Source organism: Siphateles boraxobius, unplaced genomic scaffold, assembly GCF_051911475.1.
Source record: "Siphateles boraxobius isolate OS27281-9 unplaced genomic scaffold, OSU_SipBor_1 2, whole genome shotgun sequence".
Taxonomy (NCBI): Eukaryota; Metazoa; Chordata; class Actinopteri; order Cypriniformes; family Leuciscidae; genus Siphateles; species Siphateles boraxobius.
Window position 1 is genome coordinate 11,625,999 of NW_027508810.1, and position 14,018 is coordinate 11,640,016.

At 38.8% G+C, this 14,018-nt stretch overlaps 1 protein-coding gene across 2 annotated transcripts; it reads left to right on the forward strand.

The window, feature by feature from the left end:
* The first annotated feature begins 261 nt into the window (after positions 1-261).
* Positions 262-13,787, forward strand: stc2a (stanniocalcin 2a). 2 transcript variants are annotated; one of them, XM_077235910.1, is made up of 4 exons: positions 262-391; positions 8,211-8,353; positions 10,215-10,426; positions 11,981-13,787. In XM_077235910.1, the coding sequence occupies exons 1-4, from the start codon at positions 382-384 to the stop codon at positions 12,336-12,338; spliced, it is 723 nt and encodes a 240-aa protein (XP_077092025.1). In that variant the 5' UTR covers positions 262-381; the 3' UTR covers positions 12,339-13,787. The 2 variants fall into 2 exon arrangements, with proteins under 2 accessions (XP_077092025.1, XP_077092024.1); XM_077235909.1 differs by lacking the exon at positions 262-391 and adding an exon at positions 4,387-4,738.
* Positions 13,788-14,018: the final 231 nt, after the last annotated feature.

The following is a 14,018-nucleotide window of genomic DNA, read 5'->3' on the forward strand; positions in this document are numbered from 1 at the left end:
TTCATCCCGTTTATGCGGATGTGTTTGCCTTTAATTATTGAGAGCCATCTGATAATGCCAGATGACTGCACCTCTTCTTTTAAATTATGATGTAGATGTCACGTTGAAACGGCATTAAAATAAATATAGGTTATCTTTTAGTTCGGTAATAGTACATTTCAGGCTGCCGCAGTGCGCTCGCTCTCTCTATGAGACACGCTTTTAGGCATCTCAAAAGTACAAAATATATGGTTAAACCTTTTCGGCGCTCCGGTCGTCTGTGGTGACACGCGTCATTACGAGGTTGCGGTCTGTGTGCACGCGCGATGATTGGTGGACACCGAGGGTGTGCGCGCATCATGGGCTGGCTTTCTTACAGACTCTGACTCCCTGATTCAGTCCATGCTGCGAGGTAGTCTTAAGCTAAACCACCTTACCAAACAGGTAAAGCACACCAAGTCTCTCCTAAATGCCATGCATCACAATATAACGGAGTATGGGCATGTTGTCCGCCTCTTGAAGCCACAAACTCATTCACTCTTTCATTTCCTGGAAAGCATAGAGAACTGAAATACCAGATTTTAATTTACAGGCGTTCTGTTGTGAATAATCTTGCCAACAGTATTTGAAGTGCTTAATGGGCTATAAAAACTTCGAAAGTCTAACCATGTTTTATTATCCTCTCAGCGCGAGAGTTTGTTGACCAAATATTTGTCTGCAGCTTCATTGCTGTTCATCTATTTTTCGCCTACGGGTGGCCGCACAAGACACCGTTTCAATTCTCATGTTGGCAAACGTTGAAGCATTTAATGCTTAAAACTAACGAATATCGTTTTAATGTTATTACTTATTTATTGCATAAATTCCTTTGATATGCTATAGTCACTATAGGGACCAGTAATTATTGTAGCTATTTAGAAACTGTGTATTGCACTTGTTGGCCTGATTTCATTTTAAGTGAAATATAAAGTATCCATTCTAATTAGTCATATATGAGAAGTGAAATGCAATTGTAGTGAGAGAAGAAATAGTAACGTGTGTCTTATAATAATAATTTGCTGGTTTATTATTGCTTGTATATATATATATATATATATATTATATATATATATATATATATATATATATATATATATACAGGTCCTTCTCAAAAAATTTGCATATTGTGATAAAGTTCATTAGCTTCCATAATGTAATGATAAAAATTAAACTTTCATATATTTTAGATTCATTGCACACCAACTGGAATATTTCAGGTCTTTTATTGTTTTAATACTGATGATTTTGGCATACAGCTCATGAAAACCCAAAATTCCTATCTCAAAAAATTAGCATATTTCATCCGACCAATAAAAGAAGTGTTTTTAATACAAAAAAAAAGTCAACCATCAAATAATTATGTTCAGTTATGCCCTCAATACTTGGTCGCGAATCCTTTTGCAGAAATGACTGCTTATATGCGACATGGCATGGAGGCAATCAGCCTGTGGCACTGCTGAGGTGTTATGGAGGCCCAGGATGCTTCGATAGCGGCCTTAAGCTCATCCAGAGTATTGGGTCTTGCGTCTCTCAACTTTCTCTTCACAATATCCCACAGATTCTCTATGGGGTTCAGGTCAGGAGAGTTGGCAGGCCAATTGAGCACAGTAATACCATGGTCAGTAAACCATTTACCAGTGGTTTTGGCACTGTGAGCAGGTGCCAGGTCGTGCTGAAAAATGAAATCTTCATCTCCATAAAGCTTTTCAGCAGATGGAAGCATGAAGTGCTCCAAAATCTCCTGATAGCTAGCTGCATTGACCCTGCCCTTGATAAAACACAGTGGACCAACACCAGCAGCTGACATGCCAGACCATCACTGATGGACCCCAGTCTTCCTCCAGACTCTGGCACCTTGATTTCCGAATGACATGCAACATTTGCTTTCATCCGAAAAAAGTACTTTGGACCACTGAGCAACAGTCCAGTGCTGCTTCTCTGTAGCCCAGGTCAGGCACTTCTGCCGCTGATTTGGTTCAAAAGTGGCTTGACCTGGGGAATGCGGCACCTGTAGCCCATTTCCTGCACACGCCTGTGCACGGTGGCTCTGGATGTTTCTACTCCAGACTCAGTCCACTGCTTCCGCAGGTCCCCCAAGGTCTGGAATCGGTTCCTTCTCCACAATCTTCCTCAGGGTCCAGTCACCTCTTCTCGTTGTGCAGTGTTTTTTGCCACACTTTTTCCTTCCCACAGACTTCCCTCTGAGGTGCCTTGATACAGCACTCTGGGAACAGCCTATTTGTTCAGAAATTTCTTTCTGTGTCTTACCCTCTTGCTTGAGGGTGTCAATGATGGCCTTCTGGACAGCAGTCAGGTCGGCAGTCTTACCCATGATTGCGGTTTTGAGTAATGAAACAGACTGGGAGTTTTTAAAAGCCTCAGGAATCTTTTGCAGGTGTTTAGAGTTAATTAGTTGATAAAGGATGATTAGGTTAATACCTCGTTTAGAGACCCTTTTCATGATATGCTAATTTTTTGAGATAGGAATTTTGGGTTTACATGAGCTGTATGCCAAAATCATCAGTATTAAAACAAAAAAAGACCTGAAATATTTCAGTTGGTGTGCAATGAATCTAAAATATATGAAAGTTTAATTTTTATCATTACATAATGGAAAATAATGAACTTTATCACAATATGCTATTTTTTTAGAAGGACCTGTATAAGGTGTATACACTAAAAAAAGGTGGCTGCTTTACATTTTTAAGTACAATCAACTGCGATGTTTTAGTCATTTCAACTTAAATTACATTGAACTGACTAAAAAATGAGTTGACTTGTATAACTTGTCAAAAAGTTTAAAGTTGATTAACTTATTTCGATGAGTTAAAGCAATGTAAAAACATGTCATAACTTATTGATTATATAATTTTTTACAGTATATATACATATATAAACAATCACAACACACCATAACATATGAAAAAAACATAAAACGCATCTTAAAATGGTAGGTATCTAATAAATAGTTAATAGTGACATTTAAATAGATAGGCTAGATAATATTGGATTAAGTAACTCTAAATAAAACATAAGTATTAGTAACATAAAATTGCTATATTCACAGTTTCTTAGTAGTCCCACATCCACGAGGATGGCCTGCATATGATTTGAGACATGATTCTCATTTTAATAAATTTGCATGGCTTCTAATGGATCCCATTAGAGTATTGCCAAAAACCATAGTCACTAAAGAGTAAATCAAGATAGATGTGTTCTGTGTAATTCTCAAAATGTTATAATGAGAAGAGTAGGCGATTTATTGCTAGCGAAAACATTCATTGCTACATGAACTTCAATGCAATCATTATAAAATGAGGCTCAATTACAACTAAGCCTTGATTCATTTGTGTGTCTACATGCTGTGTATGTGTGTCAGAGTCTGATATATGCACACATGTCTATGTGCCTTTTGTGTTGCTTTGTCTAAGTATGGCAGCTGCCTAGAGGGGGTGGTTTGAATGATGCAATCCCTGCCATCCATTAGCAAATTTTTCCCATTTTCTGCACTGTGTGGAGTTGGCACATTGTGACAGCGGGGCTATATAATTAGCTCCGTCGACTGAGTTTTCAAAAACTGCAATGTAAAAAGTCACATTATCATTCTGTCCTTTTTTCATGTTCATCTGCTGGGTCAACAATATGCCAGCAGTAAGAACAGAATGTGCCATTCCCTGTCAATGCCCCTGGTTTTGGGGATCCTGATATCTTACTCCTTTACACATCTCCTTGATGTATGTTAAGATCACTGTGTTTTTTTCTGTACATTGTCGTTAAACGTTTGCTTATTCCAAATGTTTGAATTTATTGTAACACACTTTGTTAATAGTTTGAAACAGACTTTGTTTTAGTTTATTCCATGGATGTGTTCTAGTATAATACCTGATACTCTATCCAAATAATTTATAAAGAATCAATCAGAATTACAGTTGCAATCTTTTTAATGCTCACATGGAAGTAGCCTACAAACTCTTAAGCTTTTATTAAATATGAAATTGCAATCATCTATAGCCAAAATAATGCTAAACACTATTTTTACTTCAGTTTTATCATATTTATTTCATGGTAACGAATAGTATTCGTGTGCATAGAAATGCCATTTTATAGCCTCTCCTATAATAGACAAGGTACACTTTATGACTTGATTTATTAGAAATTGTAAATGCAACATTAAATATACATTTTCTTGTCGATCAATTTCAGTATACCTATAATGATTGTATGAAGACTCGCATGTTCTTATCCTTACAACAGTCTGATGCCTCATAAGCACTTGTAGAGTAAATACCAACCCACTCTTACACATTTTACAAGCTTAGTTTATGGCAAGTAGAGACAACTTTCGCCAGACACACCCCTAAAACTTGGACGTGGTGGTCTGCGTCTCTGATTGGTCGGGAAGCACGACTGACAACACCTGCTTAACTCCTTCATCCAAATTGACACCCGGACTCTAGGAAATATATCCAGCATCCATCCCGTTTCCAGTCTCACACGCTCTCTCTGTCACCTCGACCAGTATCCACACCAGATCCCAGGCTGACAGCCTGTCGTTATTTATCCAGAAAACTGAGCGTAGAAATGTTGATCAAATTTACACTAGCCTTGCTACTTGTCTCCGTCTTGGGGGAAGTGGTAGGAATGGATAATGTTGATGTTCACGAGAGTCACCCCGAGAAACCGGCCAGTCAGAAGGGACGTCTCTCCTTACAAAATACAGGTAAGAGAATGCCAGTGTTGTGAAGCTGTGATCACAGCCCGAAGTGAGTCTTGTGTGTGCGGGCACGTGCGAGCTGTGCGAGAATTGAGCGCAAAACCGGCTAATGCACATCTTATCACGCGCTGCGCTACGTTTTCCGATTACGCAGGAAGACGAGATCTCGTAAATCCGTAGCACACGTAGAGAAATCCAATATCTTCGTAAACTATTAATAGAATGGCACAAGGTATGCAAAGATATTCGGTGACATTACTGTCAGGTTCGCGTGTGTGACTTATTTTCGAGCGCAGAGTGGATTAGTGTTTGCATACGACATCCTCTGCTTGCAGGCTACTATTATTAAGTGACGATTCAAAGTGATTTCTATATAGAGCATCAAATAGCATATAGACGTGCGCAACTTTTGTTGCATTGCGCGGACAAGCAAGTTAAACCTGTAATGTGGATCTGAGTGATGCAATGGCTTTACATGTTGCACTAGAGGTGGGTCACACTTAACCTTTCTCACGGCAACAGGGCGATTCCATCCCACCCATACATGACAATGAAATAAGGCTGTCAAATCAGGGATCAGAGGTTGACATCTTTCGCATATAACTGACTGATTCAGAGTAGGTTCGTGTAATTCCACGCAAGATCCATGTCCATTCCCAACACAAGCAAGCCCTGCAGACAACAGCTCGTTTTACCTGTGCACCAGAGCCGTCGCAAGGGCTGTGCGAACTGTGCAACAGCACAGGGCCTCGCGCCACGAGGGGGCCTCGCAATCCTGCCGTTTTTTATTTTTTCCCCCCAACAAATTAAGCGGGTATTTCATGGGGCTGTAATCTCCCAGTCGATTTATTGGTCGATACATCCTTGATCAACCAAAATTCTGATTGGTCGATTTTTTGACGTGTTAATTTCATCAGGTGGAAAGCACTAATTGCTAACGGGGGTGTTTTACGAGCACCCCTGTTTCACAGGTAACAGCCTGTCTTCAGAACACCCCCTTGTTTACACTGAATGGATTAGCCCAATCTACTGGGGGAGACAGATTGAAGTATCCTACTAGAAGGCATTGGTATGGTGGTTTGCTGAATATTAACTTAATTGTAAGCGTTTAATTTACTGTCAGTCCTCCTTTAGCATGTCAAAGACATCGGCAGTGTGGCAGTATTTTACGAAAATAGATAACGGGAAAAAGTCGAATGCAAAATTTGCAAGCAACAGTTGCAACTAACAGTTACAAATGGCATATCACCTAAAAACGGTGAGCTAACGTTAACTTGTCTGCGTTGGGTTGCCCCGTCTGTTTTGAGTAGGCTATATGAATGAACATATACGAATCGCCTAAGACATTGAAATATGCCAATTAGTAATAATCGTTTTTATAACTGCAGGCGCACCCGCATCCAACGACGGTATTGCGCTGTATTTGTTTTGAGCCAGTAAAAAAAAAAAAGTTTATGATCTCCATACGGGTGATTATCCGCTTATAGTTATTTAATCTTCCCACGAACTAAATTTACACTCTATTCAACAGATTTCAATGTAATACCTTTTAAACATTTAAAACATCTATTCGTGTCTCAGCCGCGAAGCAGCGCTTAGCCTCGCTCTCTGTGCGAGGACATGCACAGAGCGACTGAAATGATAGTGTCTGTCAGTTATTATTACATATGGCAAAAACAATTGTCTAAATGTTGCATATTGCTCAACAGTTCTTGTGCTGATATCACTAGTTGACAAAGTACTATTTTCGGAAATCATAGGCTATATTGCGCAGGTGCACGTGATGCAACGCAGGAAGAGACGACAGAGTGTGTAATTTCAGTGCCACATAATTAGGTCAAAAACGATTTAATATACTGCAAATAGCCTATTAGTATTTTATGTTGGGGGCTCGCATTTCAAGTTCGCACAGGGCCTCGCACCCCACCTGCGACGGCACTGCTGTGCACCTCCATAAAAGCAGAACAATTGCAATACATAATGCAAAAGCAGGCAATATTGGATAGTATTCATATACAAGACTCTCATATACTGTTCCGTCCAACTATACTTTTGGAATACTGAACATTAATCTTTAGGTGAAATATTTTGGAATACGCTTTAAATAAGAATATTTAGGTATACTGTAAATGATTTATTAGAAATACTATTTCAGTTATAATATATAAGAATACTCTGATTTTGAATCTTTCTCTGAAAATAATCCCCACTCATATATGTAACATTAACAAAATAGTAGGCCTATGTTAGCACTCATGAAGAGGAGATTGAAGAAAATCAGAGCATGATGTTTCACTTAATGTGTTTGGCAGTCAGATTAGCACAAATAATGTGATGTCTGTATTTCAGTTTAATCATCAAAGTCTCTGCACAAAAGCAAGAGGGTTGAAGTAGACATTGTGAGATCCTTAGAAATAACGTTTTAAAATAGTGCAATTTGTAATGTGATTGCTGCAGAGCTTTTTTACATTTCATGAACTGTTTTGCCTTTAGCTTTGGCTTTATACTGACACAATGGGGTTTAAATTTTACAAGTTGAATTAACTATTTTCCTTGCATTAGAGTAAATTATTTTCTTTCTTATTACAGCACAGTATTTCGTCATTTTTAAAAAGTCCTTACATTGGCAATATACATAATGCTTGTATTTACCTTCTGGTTGCTGTTGTACAACTAAAATGTTTAATGAATATAGTTCAATGCAGGACAAACAGGCAGCCTTTCTCTTACTGCTGATCTGATCATAAAGTCATGAAAATACTACAGAATGTCTGTTTTTGTGAGTGGATCTGATCTATCATGAATTGATCTAATGTATCAAATACATAGCATTTGCACTCTCTAAATCAGCAAGTAAAGTGTTTGTGCCTCACTTTAGCAAAAACACTTTCCTGAATATTAGTACAGTTATTGGTGAATCGGAACTGCCTTTATCTGTTCGGATTAAACAATGCTTAATGCTGCCCTTTAAATGTGCGTTGCAGATATAAGTGGAATTGGTGAGAGAGTGACTTATTCATTTTCATATTTCCATGTGCTATTTGCTAGTCTCTAAAACTCAGTAGTCATTTTTAATCTCCACAGCAAGGTAAAAGCAATCTCGTCCTGCCCTATATACGGTTAACCTTACCTTCCCACATCTCAGGCAGTTACTGCAAGATGCCTCCCAGTTTGATGGACTTTAATAGCATACCTTAATTACCACAGCACTCTCTCTGCTAAATTTGTCCCCTAAATACAGTTCTTCAATTTTCACAGCAGAAACAAAGCCCGAAAATAGGCCTCAGCGTTCATGTGCGTGCATGATGTAAAAGGTTGTCAAGTATATTTCTAAAGCAATTTTATTTCTTACATTAATATAGACCTGTTGTAGAGATTGCTTTGGAATATGATGACCAAAATCGAGTTCTAATCTGCATTGCATTTATATAAATTCTTCAGCTCTAAATGACATGCTCTCTCTTTCTAATCTCTACAGCTGAGATCCAGCATTGTCTTGTGAGCGCAGGAGACGTTGGCTGCGGTGTGTTCGAGTGTTTCGAGAACAACTCCTGTGAAATTCGGGGCCTCCAGGAAATCTGCATGACCTTCCTGCACAATGCTGGAAAGTTCGACTCGCAGGTAATGTCCCTTATGGGGTTCATGTCCCTCAGATTAGAGGTCTTGTCGGGTCCTAAAATCTGTACCCGACATGAATCACTTCTTACCTGAACCCAACGTGCATAAATCAATTTGAAGAAAAACCTAGAGTCCATTGCACGTAAGAAGAGCGGATTCAGAGAAAACTTATACTATTATACTATAATACTATTGTCATAGGCCCTATTTACACCTGGTATTAAGATGAGTTTTGGTCGATCGGATCACAAGTGAACGAAGGAGACACATTCCCGTCTCTTTTTTCTACTTTCAACCACTTCTGTTCTGATTTCTTCGAGGAAAGGGTCTATGGGCGACGTATGCCGACACAGTTTAAATCCCGTCTGGCTGGTGTGCTTCCCGTAATGTTTACGCTTTAGGTCAGTCACACATTCGACCACATAAGCATTTACAATATGAAAGCAATCCAATCAAATGCGTTTTCGACTACCTCTGGAAGTGGTTGAAAGTGGACAAGCTCCAAAAGTTTTAGACCCCATTTACACCTGTGTTTAGCGTCGTCCACTTGTGATCCGATCGACCAAAACGCATCTTAATACCAGGTGTGAATAGGGCCATAGAATTGTTTTAAAGTCCCCCTGCGGTGAAAATCAAGTTTTTAATGTTGTTTATATATCTATGTTTAGTTTTTAATATGCTTTAAGACAAACCATGTGCAAATTCATAAGTCAACACCATTCTTGAGTATTTTCTCCTTAAAACTGCAGTGATTCAAAGACAGTCTTAAAAACGCGGTTTAAAATCGCTGGTGTTCCTGACGTCACAACTTACAACTCACAACTACCTTGTATCCAATAACGCCAACGTGCCGGCGGTCTTTAGCATATCATTAACAGCGAACTAGCTGGGTAGTCTGGAGAGATGCCAGGTTATATATTTTGTTGATATAAAAAATCGGATAGATTTAGCAGTATAGCGGGTGTATGATGTATATTACTATGTTATGATGAACTATATGCCTTTCTCCACTAACGTTCTGAGTTGTTCAAAGAGTTTCTGATGATTGTTATTAAAGCAGCCTGAGATGGTGAACGGGAACAAAGTTTGTGTAACATTAGCAACATTATTACCTGTTTGATAACATAGTCAAGCAAAAGGATAATCATATTAATTACCGTTATGTGTCCGACGTTGTAAAGGGCGATACCATTGTGCAGCGTTTGCCTCAGTAAGTTGGAAGTGAAACTATGAACTGGCGTGAGTGAGTGGAGGCGGGGTTAATTAGCATATTCATAGATTTATAGATTCAAGCTATTTTAAAGCATGAAGAATTTTCTTTAAATTGCGTTTTATAAAACGCTTAAATATGTCATTTTGGTGATCAAAGATGAGTTTTAAGGGATAAAATTATTGACTACAGGGGGAATTTAAATAATAACATTTTGTTAAATGCACCGAGATAGTTTAAAAGAATTCAAGTCTTCTTCTTCTCGGAAAAAGCACATTTATTCTAAATTTATCCGAGACCGGAGGCCACTAATACTAAACCCGACCAATGTCTGAGGCACTCCTTGAAGTTTTGGAACCAAACCTGCTCTGGTCTCGGGTCGCACCTCGGGTTTTCGGATCCAAGTGGACCCCTTGAAGACCTCTACCTCAGACGCATGCAGACGATGACCCTGGGGCCGGCCCGGCCAGCTGGCGCTGCCTTTTAATATGGCTCGTGTTTCACAAGGTGCAGGTGGATTTGAAGCAGAGGGTTTCAAACTTGTAATACGGTCTCAAGATGTGTGTCTGTACAGAGACTTTCCCTATTAGAACAGAGAAAGAAAGGCTGTTTATGACTGCAGATCTGATAAGACTTTGTCTTAAATGCTCACAGGGCAAGTCCTTCATCAAGGATGCTTTAAGGTGCATGGCTCACGGTTTAAGGCACAAGTTCAGCTGCATCAGTCGAAAATGCCTGGCCATAAAGGAGATGGTCTTCCAGCTTCAACGGGAATGCTACATGAAACACAACCTCTGCTCAGCTGCTAAAGACAATGTCAATGTCATGGTGGAGATGATACATTTCCAAGACCTATTTCCCAAAGGGTAGGTATCACGCTCAGCTTATCAGTTTTCCGTATCTCCCTGCTCTTTTGCACATACTATATGCTTTCCTGTTTGTGTGCTTCGGTATTGTTTGAGGTTTGTGACTCTGTCAAGATTAACGATTTTATTGTAAGTTTTTTTTTTTTTTTTTTACTTGGAATCATATAGTAAAATTGGCACATATGATTTATTTCTGTAATATAAGAAAAAAATTTGTTATATAGTAAAATAATTCCTATGTATATACATATACTGTGGAACACAAAAGAAAGGATTTTAAAGAAAGTTGGTAGCCAAACCATATAATTGGTCAAAAATATAATGGAAGTCATAATGAAACTCAATAGCCACTTTCACACAGTAATCCCAGTAAATTACCTTTCAAATTACCAGATTGACTTTACCGATAAATGCTCAAATTTGCTGTTCACACAAGCAATGGCGTTCTGGCTTTTTAACAGTAAGAGGCCATTCACTCATCAGCACCAAAATACCGGTAAATTCTGTGATGTCAGTCATCGGAAATGATCTTTAAACGCTGCGCCATTGTCTTCATTCGTCTGCATGAGGAGAAGAGGTTTAGTTTCACTATCTGTTCAATTATGGTATCCAACTGCAGAGCCGCAACGCTGATGAATGAAAAAGAAGGCTGGGTCTCGCGCGCGACACGTTGAAAAAGCTGCAGGACGCGGCCCAACGGTCGAAGATGTCCATCTAGCACATATTTACATAAAATGCGGAGAACTTGCATAGAAAATAGTGCGGAGTAATTGCGTCTTCTCCATAAGAAATTTATGATTGGCCGAAAGCAGACGCGTTCTTACATCAGCACGTTCGGACCTCATATGGGCTCATACCGGTAATCTTCATTCTTCATCATACGTGTAATTTACTGGTAATGCTGCAACTTCTCATACTGGTGAATTGCCTGAACCGATTTATCTGTATTTTTGAAAAGGTCCTGTTCACATATGACCTCTTAATGGTAATTTACTGCTAATTTACCAGTAAAGACTGTATGTGTGAAAGGGGCCGAAACTGGTTGATTACCATCATTCTTCAAAATTGAATGGCAAAATGTGATTGTTTATATTGTTACAGTTCATCTTTTATCTCAAGTAATTGTGATTAGATCGAATAACCACGATCAGACAATTAATCAATAATCGCGACAATTTGTGAGTTGGGAGCTTTTTTATTAAATATATGCCGTTTGATAACATCAAATTCAAGTGTGTTATTTTCGGTTAGCGGTGTGTTTCCAGGCAGTTAATGTACTTTTCCATTTAAATTGCTTGCACAAAGTTTGTTTATTTCTGAGGAGTAGCCGTTAAACGTCTCTGAACATTCTCATGAAAAGTCGGTGTGTCCTCTGAATGGTGACATGACCTGTCATTGCAGTGTCTTGCACCTTTTTTCCAGCACTGGCCTATAATGAACACAACAGAACAACAGGGAACAGCGTTAAAAACTCGAGACCTTTCCGTCAGCTTTTTTTTAAAGTAGAGGCTTTTTATTTTACCATGACTGACCGCTATCATCCTGCTTTCTTAGGCCGTATGTTGAGCTGGTGAACATCTTGCTCAGCTGTGGAGAGGAGGTGAAGGAGGCCATTACCCGGAGTGTGCGTCTGCAGTGCGAGCAGAACTGGGGCGCTCTGTGTGACAGCCTGAGCTTCTGTTCGTCTATCACCGCCGCTCCAGTGCTGGGCGTCCTTGAGCGACGTCCTGCGGTTTCCTCTCATTCAGAGGGGGAGCACCACAAGGGCGCTCGACAAGGAGACCGGGACAAACCTGGCAAGGTCGGGTTCAGTTCCCACACGAGAAGTCGGAGCCAAGGCCCACGGCGCGCCAGTTTAGATGCCGCTGTTGCCGAGCAGGAAGACTCTAAAATCAGTGACATTCGGAGGTGAAATGGCAGGATCACCTAAATTGACCATGACACCCCAATCCTCAACTTAACAGACTCAGTAGACCTCCTAATTCAACCCACTCACCCTCACGTCTCCACAGTCATTCCAGCACTCCCAAACTGTACATTTTGCAAGGGTAAATGTGGTGCAGCTTTTTTGATACTTCAGATTATATTGCAGATTGTTAATTTTGTAGAACTCAGTGCTACTTTTATTTTACTTCTAATACAGCATCCCTATTTCGCAAATCGTATCCTCTTTAAGATTCAGTCACTTTGATTTATTTATTTCATGCTTTATGCTGTGTTTGAATATAAACCATGTACATATAAATCTATGTATATCTATATTTATATAAACATGTCTAAATATAGCCTCCATATTCGGTAATGATATACTATATGTAATATAGCGCAAAGAATGCTTGCTGTTGTATTAGTTACGTTACTGCACCAATTACGCATCCGACTGTAGATATGTAAGATATGTTTGTTTGTTTCAAAAATGTATGTGTAATTATAATTTGAGATACTTGATTAAATACAAGCTGTACAGCATTGAAGTCCTTGTCTAGCACATGCAACTCTATGTGCTTTTTAGAAGGAGAAGTCATTTCGAAAAAGTGTGCCTTACGATTATTACCCCAAAATAAACTGTGGAACCCAAGGAGATGCATTACAGTAGAATGCCCTTATATAACAGCCCCTTATGTAGTTGTATTCAGCATTACATTCAGATTTGTGCTTAGAAATTTAAACATGAGCTGTCTTTAAGGAGTGCCCTGATCGTATCATTTAAGTCTAATTTGTGTGCGGCATTTCTAGGCTTTGCCCAAACAGATTAGTTCAGCACAGAACAACTTCAGCGTACAGTGTCTCATGGAAAGCTGGCCTGTCTGTGTTCTGGCCAAATCCACAGCCAGCCACTGGTGTTTCCAAGTAAAAAATAGCAATTTTCTCCCAGAGCCACTGAGAAGAGCCAGAAGCTGGAACTGTATTCGGCTGGCCTTAGACCCAGGAACTAGGTTAAGTCTACACAAGAAGCTCAGGGTATTACTGACAATAATATTGAAATGGGTGGATTATTGTTTACTATAGCAGCGAAAGAATTGTTTTGGGCCCTTGCCACGTGATTGGTTAATACAATGTTTGGAGCTGATTGTTGGTTTAAGAATAAGAAAAGGCTTGTATAGAACTGCTATTCATCGTGCAGCCTAAAGATTACAATAGTTACTTTAACCAATCATATTTTTAATTCGCTCAGGTATTTCAGTGAACATGATGGCAAAATGTGATCAACTTTGGGTTTAACCCTGGAAAACATTTTCAAATTGTTATAATGAAAACAATCTACGTACAACAGTTACATGGAATGGTTTGATTCCATATCACTAAAGATAGCATGTGTTTTAATTGTTTTAGAAAAATAAATACTTAAGCTCATTTCTTACTCGGATGTGTCCTGGATTATTATTATTGTTCACTTTTTTTGAATGAATGGGAAATACATTTATATTATTTTATATATAAATATATATATTTTTAGGTTTTATATTAGAATTGAATAAGATAATTGTGGCTAATGTTAGTGTACGTTTAAATGAATAATGTGTCTTTTATGAATTATATATATATATATATATATATATATATATATATATATATATATATATATATATAC

Excerpts from the sequence above, each read along its gene's own strand:
- stc2a (XM_077235909.1), top strand. The coding sequence starts at position 4,600 with ATGTTGATCAAATTTACACTAGCCTTGCTACTTGTCTCCGTCTTGGGG. Across the intron at positions 8,354-10,214 it reads CTGGAAAGTTCGACTCGCAG|GGCAAGTCCTTCATCAAGGA; the intron begins GTAATGTCCCTT and ends AAATGCTCACAG. Across the intron at positions 10,427-11,980 it reads CAAGACCTATTTCCCAAAGG|GCCGTATGTTGAGCTGGTGA; the intron begins GTAGGTATCACG and ends CTGCTTTCTTAG.